This window comes from Ascaphus truei, chromosome 8 (genome assembly GCF_040206685.1).
Source record: "Ascaphus truei isolate aAscTru1 chromosome 8, aAscTru1.hap1, whole genome shotgun sequence".
NCBI classification, from domain to species: Eukaryota; Metazoa; Chordata; class Amphibia; order Anura; family Ascaphidae; genus Ascaphus; species Ascaphus truei.
Window position 1 is genome coordinate 90,487,526 of NC_134490.1, and position 18,263 is coordinate 90,505,788.

The following is an 18,263-nucleotide window of genomic DNA, read 5'->3' on the forward strand; positions in this document are numbered from 1 at the left end:
GTAGCACAGATGATCCTCCACCCAATTTACAATTAATTTGAAAACGGCATTAACCTATAAGAAAATAGTAAGATATTATGAAGCATAAAATATGGAATAGATAGAAGGGAATTCAGCATAATGTTGGCCCAGTATAAAACCTTATGAAGGACACACCTTGATTATGGGTACAGTTCTGGGCCCATCCCAATAAAATACTGTAGACATTATGGAAGCGGCATAAAGTGCCTTTATCTGCAATCAAATTCATAATTGGGATGAAAGGTCTGATTTATGAAGAAGACTATCCATAATAAGATTATTGATATAAACAAAAAAATAAGGTGTCTAAAAGGGGATATGATTACTGTTTACTAGTGAGGGTACGTTTTATCCCAAGGACAAAACAAATAAGACTTTATCATTCCTTGATATTAGAGAAAATGAGATTGCAGTGAATATATTTAAGAAAAAATTGGACATTTATTTTATGAAAGGAAAGATATATAGCTATTTACTGAACAGAATAAAATATAGAAAGAGCATTCCAGGTGGAAACCTGATTATTAATAGAGAATTCCATAAAGTAATTTTTATCCCTTGTGAGACATAGGGGCTGATTCAATACAGTCCAAAGCGACAGTTCGGCCGGAAAAAAACTCCTATTGACGGAGTTTGGCTTTTCATCTGAAAAAGTCCCAAATGGCCACTTTGTACTATATTGAATCAGTGAGATGTGCAAAACTTTCAGATGAGGTCGCAAAGTATCTAAAATTAACCCTTTAAGTTTAGAAAAATGCTGTGGCTTAGACAGGGTTCAGAGACAATTCGCCATGCATTAAGTCACTGTGGATTGCAATTACAATTAATATACTAAGTTGCTAATTCTCTAAAATCACTATATTCACTTGCTATATGTAAAATGGCTAGATTTCACATGAAAAACTCTCTGAAATCACTAGATTGGCTTAATGCTGAAACTATCAATAGAGCACACAAACTGTGTTTCACTCACTGCCTGGTGATACATTTTGCTGAAAGCTTATTCATTTGAAATAATTATTACTTCTTAAGGTTTGGTGAAAAGTTTTGCAGGGAATCGAATGTGAAAATAAAAAATGCTTAAAATATCACTAATGCATTTTGGACAGATTTGCACATATACTGTATGTTGAATTAGCCCCATACTTGGCAAATGGTTAATGGTTTTTGTACAGTATGCTTTCCTCTAAATCAATATGAAAATAACTATGAATATAAGATAATTATATATCAATTGGATTATAACAAACGGCAAACTTTGTTTCAGCCTGATCTATTATGATACTATGTAAGATGTTTAATTTGGCCTATTAAACATATACTCTCATAATAATGTTACATGAATGTCATGACTATATGCAAAATATAAAATATATTACCATTTCCCAAAGGATCTGCAAAGTACAAACTGAAACGAACATATCAATGTACTTACTTGCAATAGTCAGACACAAATTACATTTACCGTATGCATTTACATTACATTTTCATAAATGTATACAGACTCTAAATACAAATCTTTAGCATCCGCTCAGTTTTCAACAGTTGCTTTTATTTGGTACAAAAATATCATTATTTTAGTCCATACGTGATTATTATAGGCATACTTACAGTGTCATTTGGATTGTATTGAATGACATATTCAATCTGGCCGTTTGGACCATCATCAATGTCTGTAGCACCATTGTCTCCTGAAAATCCAGTGAAGATTGTGGTTCCAACTGGTGTCAGCTGAAAATGATAAATCAAATATGGATTTGAAATAAAGGGGAGAATAAAATACACAAACATATTTAGAAAGTTAAGGTTGACCCACTGGAATACATTAATTCCAGTCAGGGGTCTAGTATGAAAATTGATAATGTCCAGCATATATTATACCCACAGAGAAAATAGATTTCTAGTGGAATTTTTTAAATGATAAGATAAATAAAATGTTCAGATATTCTTGGAAGCGGAGTATTATTCCAGAAAATTTCCAAAGAGAAAACAAGGAAAATGCATGGTAGCCATATTAGTCCCAGATACACTAAGCTCCTATTCAACATGATGTAATACTTACAGCTGCAGCGGCCGTTATCGTGGTGGTCCGAGATGGTCCTCTGCAGACTAAATGGCCCATCGGATTAACATAGCAGGGGTCCCTGCTGTGTTAATCCTACCGGGGACTACATGTCTTTAACAATCACTCTAACTGCACGCCTCTAACAGGCGATCACAGGGTTTTATTTAAATTCTAACACTAGCAGGGGGGTTCCGGAGCTGAACTGCATTGATTTCAGGTCCGGGGACCCTTTACTTCCCGAGATACAGGCCCCGTTATGGGGTGCTCGTATCCCCACCATGTAAAAATCCTGTGGGTCATGTGACCATGGGATTTTCACATTGAAGGAGAAACCGGCACCTCACAACGGGGCCTGTATCTCGGGAAGTAAAGGGTCCCCGAGGCTGAAATCAACTTTTTTCAGTTCAGAAGACCCCCTGTCCCCACACACTAGTATCAAACACCCCCACCCTCCCCACATAATAAATCATTACATTAGCGGATCATTACATTAGCTAAGGTAATGAAGCTGCTTACATTTTATTTTTATTCATAGTGTTCGTGAGCAGGGGGTCTCCTGAGTTGAACAAAGTTGATTTCAGCCTCGGGGACCCCCAACTTTCCGAGATACAGGATCCAGTATAGGTGCCGGTATCCCTCTGCTTTGTTTACATCCCACGTGGATTTTAACATGGAGGAGATACCGGCACCCCATACCGGGGCCTGTAACTCGGGAAGTAGGGGGTCCCTGAGGCTGAAATCAACTTTGTTCAGCTCAGGAGACCCCCTGCTCATGCACATTATGAATAAAAATAAAATGTAAGCAGCTTCATTACCTTGGCGACTAGCCGCTAAGACAATGAAGGGGTTAAGGCACAATAGCAGGTTTAATGGGGACAGAGGGGGTAAGTGAAGTGGGTACTTGGCCCTTCACTCACCCGCTCTGCCCCCAATAAACATTACAATACGTACTACCCACCAATACACAACCCACCACCTGTGAATCCACAAAACCCTTTTTTTTCTGCACAGGATTGATACCAGAGGCTGGCAGGGATCCTCAAGTTGTCCCCACGGGTGTGCAGGGGCCTCCAGGTGGTGGCCACAGGTGTCCGGAGGCACAACATGAGTCCTTGGCTGGTCACCATGAGTGCCTGGGGGTCCTCGGGTGGTTCCCGTGTGTGTCCTGGGGCCCCATGGTGGTACTCGGGTGGTCCCCACAAGTGTTCGGGGGGCCCCAGACACCCACAGGGACCACCTGGAGGCCCAAGGACACCTGCGGGGACCACCCAAGGACCCCGTGGGGCCCCTGAACACCCACGGAACCACCCGAGGGCCCCCATACACCCATAGGAATCACCCCAGGACCCCCAGACACCCACGGGAACCACCCAAAGACCACAGGGATCCACAGGGACCACCTGAGGAACCCCAGACAACCATGGAGGCCCTCGGACAGCTGCGGGGACCACCCGAGGACTCTCATGAGGGCCCTGGACACCTGCAGGGGCCACCTGGAGTTCCCTGGAAACACACGGGAACCACCTAAGGACCCCCAGACACCCGCGGGAACCACCTGGAGGCCACAGGATACCAAAGGAACCACCTGAGGACCCCCAGACACTCGCTGGGACCACTCGAGGACCCCCATGGTGCCCCCGGACACCCACAGGGACAACATGGGGGCCCCGGGACAACCGTGGGGACCATCCGAATACCCCCACTGGCAGAAAAAATAAAAATGTTTTTATGTGATTGCACAGGGGGTGGGTTGTGTATTCGTTGGTAGTACATATTTTAATGTTTATTGGGGGCAGAGGGGGTGAGTGAAGGTCCAAGTACCCCTTTCACTCACCCCTCTGTCCTCAATAAACCTGCTATTGTGCCTTAACTCCTTCATTGCCTTAGTGGCTAGCTAGGAATCCCTGAAGAAGTTTTGACATGAAAAATAGGATGTGTCTGTTTTTTGGTACAACACTATTATGGACAATTATTGAGCTCTATTAGCTCCAGTCAACGCTCTATGCCTGTCTACTATTTCCCCAAATTTTATCTGATGGTCACCTTCGTATGACGCGTGTCTAGTGACGTCTATCGGGAGACCATGTGAGAATTTCAGCCGAGACTTGTATCCGGTATAGTGCAAACAGATAGTTAAAGAGTGGTGCTTAAATCTAATTAACTGTGACTTAATAAGTGTGCGTGAATAATTATATAAAATATATGAGTGAAATAAATTATCAGTGATATAACAAGGTTATAAATAAATGCAGCTTCAACCCTTCGTGTAGATTGTTTTCTTCAATCCAAAAGATGTCAGGTAACTGGATACTGGGGAGCACATGTATATATAGGAAAGAACAAACACAAGCATATAGTGCAAATATGTCTGTTCAAGTGGTAGGTGATTTAGATCAATATGACCCAATGAGATTTGTACTTACAAATTTCTCAAAGGACACGTGTATGTAAAGGTTTCTTTGTTAATTCGTGGTTTGCATCCAAATCACACATAGATGTATGTAGTGGGACCTTAGCAGGATGAGACAAAAACACTGGATATAAGGCGCAGACTGTTCAGACACTCTATGCGTTTCAGGAGTCCTGATGAAACCCTCGTTGTGAAACGCATAGTGTCAGTCTACTACAGTCAGCAGAGGGATACACTGGAGGATTCCAGCCTGCCCACCTTCCCGCTTCCGTTTCCGCCATGGAGCTAGTAGAGACGAGAGACGCGAGACGCAAGGGTCCCGAGTGATGCGAGTGGAGGACGCACATAGAGTCGTCAGCTGATCGACGGCGTTCCTTCCAGCCACTCAGAGGAATCCAATCTCTGCTGCTTCAAGGCGGGCATCGCATACAATTCAAGTTGCGGAACAGACACACAGTTGACGGGATAATATTATCCCAATTTGCTTGATTGCATTTGTAAAATGTGAGTTCTATTTTTACATTGGTTTTAATAGATAAAGTCTGAACAGTCTGCGCTATATCCAGTGTTTTTGTCTCATCCTGCTAAGGTCCCACTACATACATCTGTGTGTGATTTGGATGCAAACCACGAATTAACAAAGAAACCTTTACATACACGTGTCCTTTGAGAAATTTGTAAGTACAAATCTCATTGAGTCATATTGATCTATATCACCTACCACTTGAACAGACATATTTGCACTATATGCTTGTGTTTGTTCTTTCCTATATATACCTGTGCTCCCTTGTATCCGGTATAACAAGCAGTATCGGGCAGTTTGGAGGAAATTAGAGGTTGTCGAGTTCCATCAGCTACCGGTTGGTACATTCGATACACAGCCGAGACATACATCCGGAATACAATTGGTGGTAGACAGCTGGGAGAAAATCCGTGGTTGCCAAGTTCCATTAGTTATCGGGGGGAAGGATCCTGCTATCGATTGGACGAGGAACCTTGCCCTAACGTTGACTTCAGTTAGTAACGTGCGAAAATTCATGTATTGCCTAATAACATCAGTTTTGTTGTATGTACATTTATTACCACCTTCATCCCTTTATCAATATAATTGAATTTGTTACACTGAGTTGTGCGCTGTTTGTTCTTTTTTTCCCTACAATACAGTAGTGTTAGAATTTAAATAAAACACCCGTTAGAGGTGGCAGTTAGAGTGACTGATTCAGTCTCTCTCTTACAGCGCATCTCTTACAGACAGGCAGACCTCGGTAGGATTAACACAGCAGGGACCCCTGCTGTGTTAATCCGTTGGGCCACTAGTCTGCCGCGGCAAATTTTGAGAGAATTTCAGGGAAATCTCGAAAAACAATTCGGTAAAGGATCGGATAACGGCTGCTGCATGTGTACGTTAATTGTAACGTGGTAATAACTAAACCAAATGAAAGGAGTAGCATTCTTTTTAATTACAGTTAATCTCAATGACATGTAAATTAAATTATTATTACCACCCGCTGTTTCTTCAGCATCTCAGATGTCCTTTAGGCAGGACCAACGGCATTAATGTCGCTCAGAATGCTTCATTACATCAAATCCTATTTTTTCCCGCTGGTGTAGTTTCCTATCATAGTTCATTATAATTACTCACTGACATTAATGAGGATTTCATTATCACCGTCCCTAAATTTATTGTTGTAGATTTATCCTGCAATGGTTGATGGGACACAGAGGCTTGTCCAGCCATGTTTCATAAACAACGCACATGGACGTTTTCATCATGGGTAAATGCACATGTGAATACATTTTTAACGGTCATGAGCTTCTCAATGCACATGTGTGCTATTTATTTTTAACATGCAAACAAAAATTATTTATGCGTAGTATCACTGTAGCTTAGGTGTATCTGGCACTTAACATAACATTTATTTGAAATAAATTAACGAACAGTAGTTTACTGAATGTAAGGCTTAATTCACCAAACATTACACATTACAAAATGGAAAAATAATGTAGTTTATACTGTACGTCATCTGAATCAGTGATTACTAGCATTAGCATCTAGTGAACAGTGCAATTTCAAGACAGGAGATGTAACCCTTTTTGGGCACTGCTCTGTTTTTCACTGGCGGCCGCTTTTATTCTTATGCGGCGGCCACCGCAATGTGCGGGCAGACGCGCCTGTTTTTTTTTTCCCGCCGCGTGCCGCGCATCAGCCGGGCGCCGGTCACGTGCGCCAGGCATCCCCGAAGACGCCAGGCATCCCCGAAGGGGTAGACGAGGTAAGGGGGGAACGCGAGCATACGTGCGAGCGAGCATTGTGCGCATTGTGCCGTTGTGGAGCGCAGCCAGGGGGTCGCGAGGGGAAGGGAGGGGGGAGGGGAAGATGCGGCTGGGGCGCGGCCAAGTTCGGCGCCAGCCCGAAAACAGCTGCGGGACAAGACGGGCAAATGCAGCAATAAAGCTGGCCGCAGCAGTATAGAGCAGAGTTTCATTATACTGCCTGTAAGAACAGTTCTTACTTCTGATGCAGAATGGTAGTTTCATGCCCCTTCAGATACTGTGGATTTTGTTGGGCAAACGAAAGGGAAAAATGGAGCAAACATGACGCAGAAAGTGATAGATCTAATTTTTGTATGTGCCCCATGTAACTCTTACTGACACCCACTATGTCAAAACTAGGGCAGATGGGGCAAAATACATAGTACAGTACTAGTATTTAATTCATACAGAAGGTGCTTGAAAATACCCCAGTTTTACACCAAAATTACTTTAATACATACTGTAGACCCCTTCCTTGCTGGCCAGGCCAGCAACAAATTGCGTTATATACCATACTGAATTAGGATGAAATCAGGAAACAACTGATGCCCCAATACAAGAGTGTTTCCATTTTACAATAGGATATAATATCTGAATCTCTCAGAGTTCGGTTCTCAAAAATGCACGCAAAATGTATAAACTCTTTGTAAAAATGTTCGCAGTCATATAATCTCCTGTATAGTATATACCTATTTCACACTCCGATTAATACATTTGGTGAGAACTAGTAACATTCGAGAGTGAGCATCTGTATGTAAAAGGTATCTACCCTCTTCTTATACAGCTAATATAATCAATAGTTAAATGTTACCTCTTCTGCTGACAACCAGGAGTGGCTCAGTGAGTAAAGACACTGACTGGCACTGAGTTTGAAGCAGGGAAACCTGGTTCAATTCCTGGTGTCAGCTCCCTGTGCCTCAGGCACCCAAAAAATAGATTGTAAGCGCCACGGGGCAGGGACCTGTGCCTGCAAAATGTATCTATAAAGCGCTACGTAAAACTAGCAGTGCTAAACAAGAACATGCTATTATTATTACAACCACATTCTGTCACATCTCACAAACAGGCCATCGTGTTCCTTTTGTCATAAAAAAGCATGTTTTTTATTTGCAACATTTCTGTATACAGAGCACAATCCTTATATGTTATATTACTGTCACTGTTTATCTTTACTATGCGCTTAGCTGCTGTTTCTTTCTGGAACTGGGCTTTACTCTCCCATTAGGTGACCGACAGAAAATGTATTAAGGAAAAATGCCAGAAGTACCATTCAATATTTGTTTTGTTTTTTTTGCATTATAGTAGCCAGTAATTCTGCCTTTAGATGTTGTGAAGAACACAAACCTTATACAAGTTTAAAATCTCAACTGTAGAGATTGTCCGTGCACACTATCTGTCTATTACTTTTTAGTAGGATATAAAAATGTGAGAAAATGTTATACATCTCTGATATATCCGCTGTTTCATGTCTCTGTGTCTCCCACCAAAGAACTTTCATTGGAACTGCTCGAGGTTCCTTTCAAATTTATGTTTACATTTATGTTAAGTATCGGCCAAATATTTGTACAGTATTTGACATTGCTTACACTGTAAAATACTTCACAGATGTTCGGCTCTATGTAAATAAAAATATAAAAAAAACAATAGCTTGAGAATATTTTCAAAATTAAGTACAGCAGACATATCCTACTTTTTCAATTAATTGAGAAATTAAGTTTGCAACATACATGTAAGAATCCAAACCGTTTACAACACATAGAGCATTAGACCTTGACATTTAGAAACAACTCCAGGCAGTGGTGTGGAGCAGAAACTAGCAAAAGCTATTTGATTTAACAGTAGGAAGTCAAAGGAAAGACTATTATATTTTGAAGACATACTATGAAATCTGAACTCACAATGCATTGAGCATGAGAAGCAAGGAAAAAATACACGTTCTCATACCACAATCCTCAAGGAAAGTGGATGTCGGTTTAACAAACTCTATTGGATAGCATTTGCTGAATTTCTTCAATCTAAAATATGAAGCCACTATATACCCAGTTATAGTACTGTATAACAAAAAGGAAGGCAAGCACTCTGAGACATATGGATAGGGAAACCATTGACAGTACTGCAGAAATTAAGTGAAACAAAATATCTGCATTTGGCTGCTAATAAAGAAACATAGCATATAAAACGTGTCAGATAAACTCGTTCTATGAGATAGACTCTTTAGACCAGAGATGTCGTCCCCCCGTCACCCCCCCAGGTGTGAATGTCAAAACTGTTTATCAGAGTTCCATGTATGGAGTATGTGTATGCATGAAAAACTATTTTAGCAATATTATTTCTGTCATTTTCTTTTTCACCTTCAGTCCTTTCTGTACTAGTTTCTAGTCCTCCTAACCTCTTCTGCCAATTTAGACACATTAGAAATGTTGGGGGCCAGATTAAGGACCATATTTACTAAACAGTATCATACCACAAGACATCTTAGCACTTGTTAGTAAATATGGACCAACATCCTTTCCTGGGTTGCATTCAACGTATGATCCATCACAATTGGCAATACGTCTTTTACACCTATATGCCCTATTAATTAAAGAAAAAACACAAATATAGAGAAAATGAAATTTCAACAGCACTGTAGCTTGACCTAATAAATAATATCTCACCTAAATATAAAAAATAAAATGTAATAAAGACAATCAATAATTCATTACACATCTAATATAAAGATAACAACATGACCATATTAATTGATAAAAGCAGAACAAATACATACAGACGCATCGGCCATTATTTTAAGAAATCACGGTGCCATTTTTGTGTGCACTGTTGTATTCCACGCAGCATGAACGCCGCCAATCGCCCCAGGCACACGTGTTTATCGTGGTTGCTTTGTTTGAATTTCATGGATTGTGTGCAATTAAATGCAATGAAATTAATTCATTGTAATGTGTTTAGTACTGTGCCACTGTGTAAATTTCAGGAGTTTAAAAACCAGAACACTAAAATGCCATTTTCTGCACTCACGTCTTAAGGCGGTACGGTTGGAAGAAATCCCGCGCCATGACATGGATATTCCGAGGTATACTCTGCCTGATTTGTTAAAATAATGGCCGCTGCATCTGTATACATAAAAGTCCCAAAACTTACAGTGGGTTTCTGAATTTTCACCTGCAGGCTTAAATTGCGAAACAATCATACTCAGTTCCAAATTGTAATATCTTTGAGACGGATATTAATATAATCTAATATTAATATAGTACTGTAACAGGGGACTTATCCCTGTTCAAAAATGTGCCTCTTATCCAGCAGTGTGGTGGTTAACTGCTGGTAGACAATTAACCAATACCACCTGGCTGATTACAGCTGTCAGAAAAGCCTGCCTCTGAGATAGGAAGAAAGATTCTTCCTGAGCTCGCACGTGAGCTGAACCAGGAAACAGACAGAAGCAGAGGTTCCTGAGTCTCACAGGTGAGACTGACCGAGGGAACACAGAGATGTCTGGAGCTTGCAAGATACAACCCATCTGACAAATAAGACTTCTAAACCTGGATGCTGATATATCCGGAGAAAAGGCAGCAACTCAGCAAACAGATAAGACTTTCTTTTTGGACTGTTAGCTATATCTGTATGTATAAATATATCTATATGACTTGGGCTAATGAATAGCTTGGGTAGCCACCCAGTTAAAGAAGGCTGGAATAAGTATACATATACGCCAAAGTGGAGCAGGTTTTATTTGGCTCACTGTTTTTCATATGTTTGCTGTGTTTAAAGCGACAGGCACAATAAAGCCTTATTTTAATTTCACGTTAAAACAGTCTCCATTGCGTACCTCTGCACATGTCCTTTTACAAGTACTCTCTACAAAATATACATTTAAATAATCCAATAAAGTGCTGTTTCCAACAGGATTATTATTGAGGGATATGGGGAGAAACCGCTTTACTTGCTTATTGCAGGATTGTAACTTGATGGTTGATGGCTCTCCTTGTTCCACTATAGGTAGCAGCTGGTTCCCAATAAATGGGAGTCCATCCCAAAGTACAATAAAGTGTAGTACCTTGAAAAAGGTCCAATGTACTGGACTGAAATGTTGGGGCTGATAAGTGACCCTGGAGTTCTACTCATTATTGATATGCATATTCTAGGTATCTTCCATTGATTTCCGCACCCACAAGTATTTCATATTCATAGATTAGCGTGCTAGTGTACTATTTTGTTAAGCCCTCTATATAATCCCCCAGAGGTTGTTGCCCATTATGACAGCCGCCGGCCTGCAACGAAATAAGTTTGGGTTGGTGGGTCTCAAAAAAGTAATCGGTTTTATGAATCTCATTGCAAATGACAACGAACATGCAAATATCATCATGAATGCTCTATGTGCGGTGGATCACATTCTGCCTTTTGATGTTTTCATAAGGGGATGGATTTTCCACTAAACCAAGTAATAAAGATTCCTTTGAAAACAGCAATGAGCACAGTGAGGTTAGGAGAGATGAAATATTGGCTTGGCATTTATCATAAAAAAGAAGAAGCTACATTTTTAAAGGAGGGTTTCAAATGCGGCTTTTGGATCCCTTAAATTAAAAATCATTTTCGTGGGTAGGTTAATAACTTAATAACTTGAAAGATATAAAGAAGTCATTAAGCAGAAATTGGATAAGGAATTAGCTTTAGATAGGATTGCTGGTCCCTTTATGTCTTCTACATTCATTGATTTTAGGTTATCACCTTTAGGATTAGCCCCCCTCCCGCTCCCCAAAAAAAGGCTAATATACAGTAGGCTCATATATAATTTATTGTACCCTTAAGGTTCTTCAGTTAATGATGGAATATACAAAGAACTCCTATGCCACGTTCGATCAAGCTTTAGAGTTGTAAGGAAATGTGGAAAAGGATCGGTGATGGCAAAAGCAGATGTGGAATCTGATTTTCGGCTACTTCCTATTAATCCAGCATGTTTTAATTTATTAGGATTTCAATTTTGGAATATTTATTGTTTTTATAAATGTTTGCTTATGGGATGTTTGTTGTCCTGTTTTCATTTTGAGATTTTTGCATCCTTTTTGGAATGAGTTTTATATAATGAGACAAATTGCTCATTCTTATTGCATTATCCTGATTAATTATTTGTAGGGGCTAGAAAGCAATATATTACGTGCTAATCTGTTGTCACCTTTTCAATGGTTTGCATCTGAATTTGGCATTCTGTTACAGTAGTTAAAAAAAAAAAAGGTAGGCATAGTTATTGTATTAACATTTTTAGGTACTGAAATTGCTTCCATTTTAATGGAGTTTAGTTTACCCATTGAGATAGTGTTGAAGTTACGTTCTTTAGTGAATTTGGCATTGACGGTAAATACAATTAAAAAAACGACAGTACAATCTTTATTAGGGCATATGAATTTTGCTTTGAGGCAATGCCTATGGGCAGAATTGTTGCCAGTAAAATGGGTACAGTTGGGTTTAACAAATAATTTATTATTGTTGGAATTTTTCCTATGGTTGTAGCCGTTATTTGGGGTGAAACGTTGGCTAATAAGAGGGTGATTTTTAGTTAAGATAACTGAGGTGTGGTTTATGCTATTAATAATTTGATATTTAATTCTCCTCCAGTACTGTTTTTGTTGAGCCAATTAGTTGTAAAATGTTTACATTTAAATATTCTGTTTAAAGCAAAACATATTGAAAGTGTTTTCATTTGATTGCTGATGCTCTGTCTCCTTTGCAGTGGGAGTAATTTCAGCAGCTGGTGCCAGGAGCGGACAAAGAAGGCTGCAAATGTTCAGATTACTTATAAGTGATACGTGAGTTGGTTAAAAGATCAATGGAAGCAGCAATGCGGCCGACGGGGGGGGGGGGGCGGGGGCTTGGAACAAATGTCAGGGGTCATGCGGTTCCATGGGACCTGAAAGTTTGGCCTGCATCTGCATCTGACTGCCAAGGCCTCTGTGTGCCACAGGGCCCCAGTTCTCATCTGCTGGACCCTCCATCTCTTGCCAATCCCCTACTGTGCAACCGGCCAGCACTGTAACTTGGGTTCGTCCGGAAGTGAAACCCAACTTCTGCATCAGCCTGCAGGGCCAAGCTCCCCCCGGCTGCGAAATCGAAAGCCTGCACCCTAGGTAACATTATTTGGAATGGGGTGAGTGAGATAGGAGTAGGGTATTGAGTGAGAGGAGTGGGGGATTGACATAAAGGGTGATTGAGTGAGAAATGAGGGAAGTTGAGTTAGAGAGGATGCAGGTGAGTGAGAGAGGATGCAGGTGAATTAGAGAAATGGTGTGAGTGATTAAGAGAGAGAGAGAAGAGTGATTAAGAGAGAGAGAGAAGGGGGATTGAGTGAGAGAGGAGGAGGGGAGAGTAAGAGAGGAAGAGGGTTGAGTGTTTGTATAAGTGTGAGGATGGATTCAGTAGGTGAGTGAGGTGGGAAAGAGAGATAGAGAGGGTAGAGAAAGGGGGAGGTGAGAGAGAAAGAAAGGGAGAGGGAGAGAGAAGGCGGGAGGGGGTTAGGAGGGAGACAGAGGGGGAAGAGTGAGAAAGAGAGGGGTAGATAAATAAGGATGATTGAGAGAGGGGGATTGTGAGAAAGGAGAAGAGTGAGGAAAATGGAGAAGGATGAGTGAAAGGGGGAGTGAGGGATGTAAATAGAGAAGGTGACAGTGAGAAGAAAGTTATGGGACAGTGAGAGACAGAAGAGCAATACATAGGGGGAGAAAGGGGCACAAAGGGGGAATCTGAAAATGGGGAGAAAGAGAGGTGGGGGGTTTCAAAGTGAGAGAAAGGGGTAGGTTAAATAGGGGGAGCTCACAGTGCCATCAACATGGGGGGACCAGGTGGAAACTCTGGTCCCGATTAATAGGAAAGGTGTTGTTAGCCCTAAACACCAACATGGAATAGTTTTATTAAAGCATGGGACATTTGGAATCATTTTTAAGAAAAATTTGGGAGGGAGTGTACTGATGTGGAAAATATTGCCTTTTTCAGTAAATAAGTTGGGTGAAAAGAAATCTCAACATCTTTTGTGGTTAGGCAGATTGTTAAAGGTCACAAGAGAAGTATGTATGTATGTATGTATGTCTTTATTTGTATAGCGCCATAAAATATACATAGCGCTTCACAGTAGTAATACATGTCATATAAATAACAAATATAAATAACAGATCATGGGAATAAGTGCTTCAGACATACTGTAAAAGTAACATTAAGGAAGGAGTCCCTGCTCCGAGGAGCTTACAATCTAATTGGTAGGTAGGGAGAACGTACAGAGACAGTAGGAGGGAATACTAGTAAGTGCGTCTGCAGGGGGCCAAGCTTTGTGTCATGTGTAATGATGTTCTTGATGGTAGCAGACCTATTACTCCTGCAACGGTGTTCCCCCACCCTCTAGTAGATTGGGGCCATTACAGCGGTGTGTGGTGCATATAACTGCTGGTAACAGGAGGGCTGAGTCATCCACCGGGGATAGTGGGGACACAGGACTAGGCTTCTGGGGTTCATACCCTACATATCTCTAGCAGTGCAGCGCCTCCATCGGCCATAGGCTCCAGGGAACTGAAGGTAATCTCCCACGGTAGAATGATCACCTCTCCCCTAGTCAGCTCACACACCAGGAAGGAGGAATAACAACAGGAACGGTTTATTGTCCTAACAATACAGCACAGTAACAAGGCAGAGTTCTGCCTGATGCAGTCTCTCAGCTACCATCGAAGGATGGTCACTGGACCTTCACTACAAGCCAAGGGCACCTGCAGTAGTCCCAGCTCTCCCCTGCCCCTCTAGCAGAGGCAGAGCTATGGTACACACATTCACTCTCCCCTGGAGGGAAGAGGACCAGGGAAGGCCCAATAGTCAGGCTCTCAGCTGTGTGACCTGCCCCTCAAGTGGTTAAAGGCACTACTGAATTTGGAGCAGCACTGTCCTTAATTACAGTCAGGAGGAGGGCACCAGGGCTGTCTCATGATTGTCATGCCAAGGCCTGATGTCACCGCCTCCCGCTGTCACTCAAGTGCAGCACCAAGGAGAGGGAAAACCCCATATCAACTACTGGCGCCTGATTGTACCAGGGCTTACTGCCAGTACAAGGGCAGAATAGTAGTGACATGTGACATGGCTACACTCCAAATAAATTCATCAAATTATGTAAAATAATTGTAAAAGTTTGTACTGTATTTCTACTTTTGAATCTATTCTGTTTAAAGCTGCCTTTGGTTTAGTTTTTTTTCCCTGCAGCTTTGAGAATTAGTGAGCTTGTGTCATCAAAAGAACAAAGTAAATGGTTTTTGGAATTGTGTGATGTTCAGGTCAATGATAATTTAAGGCAAGTGCTTGTCCGCAGGTCAAAAATGGAACAAGTGGGTCAGGAGATTTGTTTGTCTCTTTCTAAGTTAAATATATGTCTTGTCTTAGTAATTCATTTTTTATGCACGCTGATTAATTTCCATTATCAACATTTCAATGTAATAAAGTTTTACATATAAGTTTAAATATAAGCTGGGTTTCAATAAGAGGGAATTTACATCGCATTCCATCATAATAGTAGCAACAACAGAGGCTGCTCATAAATGTTTAAAATGAACTGTAACAGGGGACTTATCCCTGTTCAGGTAATGTGCCTCTAATCCAGCAGTGTGGTGGTTAACTGCTGGTAGTCAATTAACAAAACACCACCTGCCTGATTAGATGGCTTATATAGCCTGTCTTTTGAAACAGGAAGGGAGAACTCCTTAGCTGTGACTGAGAGCTGAACTTGGGAGAGAGAGCAGAGATTGTCTTTGACTCTCACAACAGTCTTGAGCCCTGCCAGAAGAAACAGCAGTGCTGCTTACAAGACACAGGGAAAACTTCTAAACCTGTATGCTGACCAACCCTGGAGACAAGGGAGCTAAAGCAGGAACAGTGAAGATTTTCCCTCCAAACCACAAGGAACAGATAAGACTTTCATTCTTAAAAGACTGCTTATATCTGCTTATTGCATGCTATGTGTTTGGGGCTGCGAGAACTGCTTGACTAAGGGAGATGTGAATTATTGCATAGTGTTTCACTAGAAATACTCCCAAGTGAATAGAAGCTTTGTTCCCCCCCCTGTGTTTGGATGAATTTCCTGATGAAAAGGAAAAGGCACAATAAAGCCTTATTATAATTTCACATTATAAACGACTCCAAGTGTGTACCTCTGTGAACGTCCGTCTACATGAACAAATTATTTTAAAAAAATTGGTCGTTGGGACCAGATGTAATAATTATATATGTACACTGGCGACACACTTTATTCGAGCTCGGCTAGTCCCACGAATTCGGGCATACCCGGGTGTATTGAGGTTTGTGACTGTTTTCTGCCCGAGTGCATTGGGTTATTTTCCAGGCAGGGATTGAAGCATTTTATTCCCGCTGGCTGCAATACTGCACAGTATATATATATACAGCTAAACCCCGTTATAACGCGCCTCGCTATACCGCGAATCGGTTATAACGCGAATCGGTTATAACGCGGTCTGAGCATGGCTCCCGAATTGAAAGCCTCCATTTTGCCGGCTTACCTGCATCTCAAATTTTCCATTTTGCCGCCTTACACACACTCTCTCTCCTCTTACAGCTGTGCTGTCCACGTGCTCATCATCTCTCTGCCCGTATCTCTCTCCTGCTGTCCACGTCATCTCTCTGCCCGTCGTGTGCCATCGGGGTTTTTTTTTTTTTTCGAACATTCAATTCAATGCTTTATTGACTACCAGACACAGACACAAACACAATTAAACATTAATACATTTTGTACAAAACACATGCAGGGATTGAACTCGGGACCTTCTGATACCAATGCCTTGCTTCTTACCTCTACACCATAGGCTTGGTGTGACAAGACAGAACCTATAAATATATTTATCCTCTACAACACAAGGGACATGTCAATGTGAAATCTTAAGGCAATTTCTAGCTGTCTATGACATCACACAGTTCTGTGATGTAGTGGAAGAACTCTTACCAACATATGCAAGGGTCCTGGGTTCAATTCCTGTATGAAATGGTATAATTAACTTTTTTAATAAATTATTATTTTAATTATGTTGTATAATTTATAAATATAATTCTTTATTATTCTTTATTAAATAATAATTATTCATTAATCAATAATGATGTATTAATAATAATTCATTATTAATCATTCTTTATGATTAATTATGTATTATTAATAAGTATGATTATTAATTATTATTAACAGTTAATTAACTAATTAATAATTATTACTAAATACTTAATAATAATTATTAATACTTACTTATTAATGAAACGTATTAATACTTACTAATTATTAATAATTAGTAAGTATTAATAATTGTTATTAATAATTAAGTATTAATAATTACTTAATAATTATTAGCACCCAATTAGTAATAATAATTATTAATACTTAATTATTAACAACAATTATTAATACTTACTAATTATTAATAGTTATTAAGTATTAATAAGTTTTATTAATAATTAAGTATTAATAGTTATTATTACTAATTGGGTATTAATAATTATTAGGTATTAGTAATACTTATTAATTAGTCAAAATTATGAATTGTTAATGATAATTAATAATCATACTTATTAATCATAATATAATTAATAATAATAGTATTATTAATTAATAATTATTAAAAAATAATTATTAATAATACTTAATACATAATTATTAATTATTAATTAGTTAATTTACTGCTAATAATAATTAATCATCATACTTATTAATAATACATAATTAATCATAAAGAATGATTAATAATTAATATTAATACATCATTATTGATTAATGAATAATTATTACTTAATAAAGAATAATAAAGAATTATATATTTATAAATTATACAACATAATTAAAATAATAATTTATTAAAAAAGTTAATTATACCATTTCATACAGGAATTGAACCCAGGACCCTTGCATATGTTGGTAAGAGTTCGTCCACTACACCACAGAACTGTGTGATGTCATAGACAGCTAGAAATTGCCTTAAGATTTCACATTGACATGTCCCTTGTGTTGTAGAGGATAAATATATTTATAGGTTCTGTCTTGTCACACCAAGCCTATGGTGTAGAGGTAAGAAGCAAGGCATTGGTATCAGAAGGTCCCGAGTTCAATCCCTGCATGTGTTTTGTACAAAATGTATTAATGTATTAATGTTTAATTGTGTCTGTGTCTGTGTCTGGTAGTCAATAAAGCATTGAATTGAATGTTTGAAAAAAACGATGGAAAGAGAGCAGAGAGATGAGCAGAGCAGAGAGATATGAGCACGTGGACAGCAGGAAGAGGAGAGCACTGGTAAGGCGGCAAAATGGAGGAGATTTAAATTTGTAATGAGGAAGCTCCAGAGCTGATGTCGGTGAAATTTTAACGCGACCCCGGTTGTAACGCGGTCTTTGGGTTGTGGACCCCAAGGACCGCGTTATAACGGGGTTTAGCTGTATATACTG

At 39.8% G+C, this 18,263-nt stretch overlaps 1 protein-coding gene across 2 annotated transcripts in view; it reads right to left on the reverse strand.

Moving 5' to 3' along the window:
* Positions 1 to 18,263, reverse strand: part of PCDH15 (protocadherin related 15) — a 1,763,546-nt gene that overhangs the window by 1,098,757 nt on the left and 646,526 nt on the right. For both annotated transcript variants that reach the window (XM_075612935.1, XM_075612934.1), the window contains exon 7: positions 1,633 to 1,752. In XM_075612935.1, coding sequence (XP_075469050.1) covers positions 1,633 to 1,752 — 120 coding nt within the window. The remainder of the gene's footprint in view (positions 1 to 1,632; positions 1,753 to 18,263) is intronic.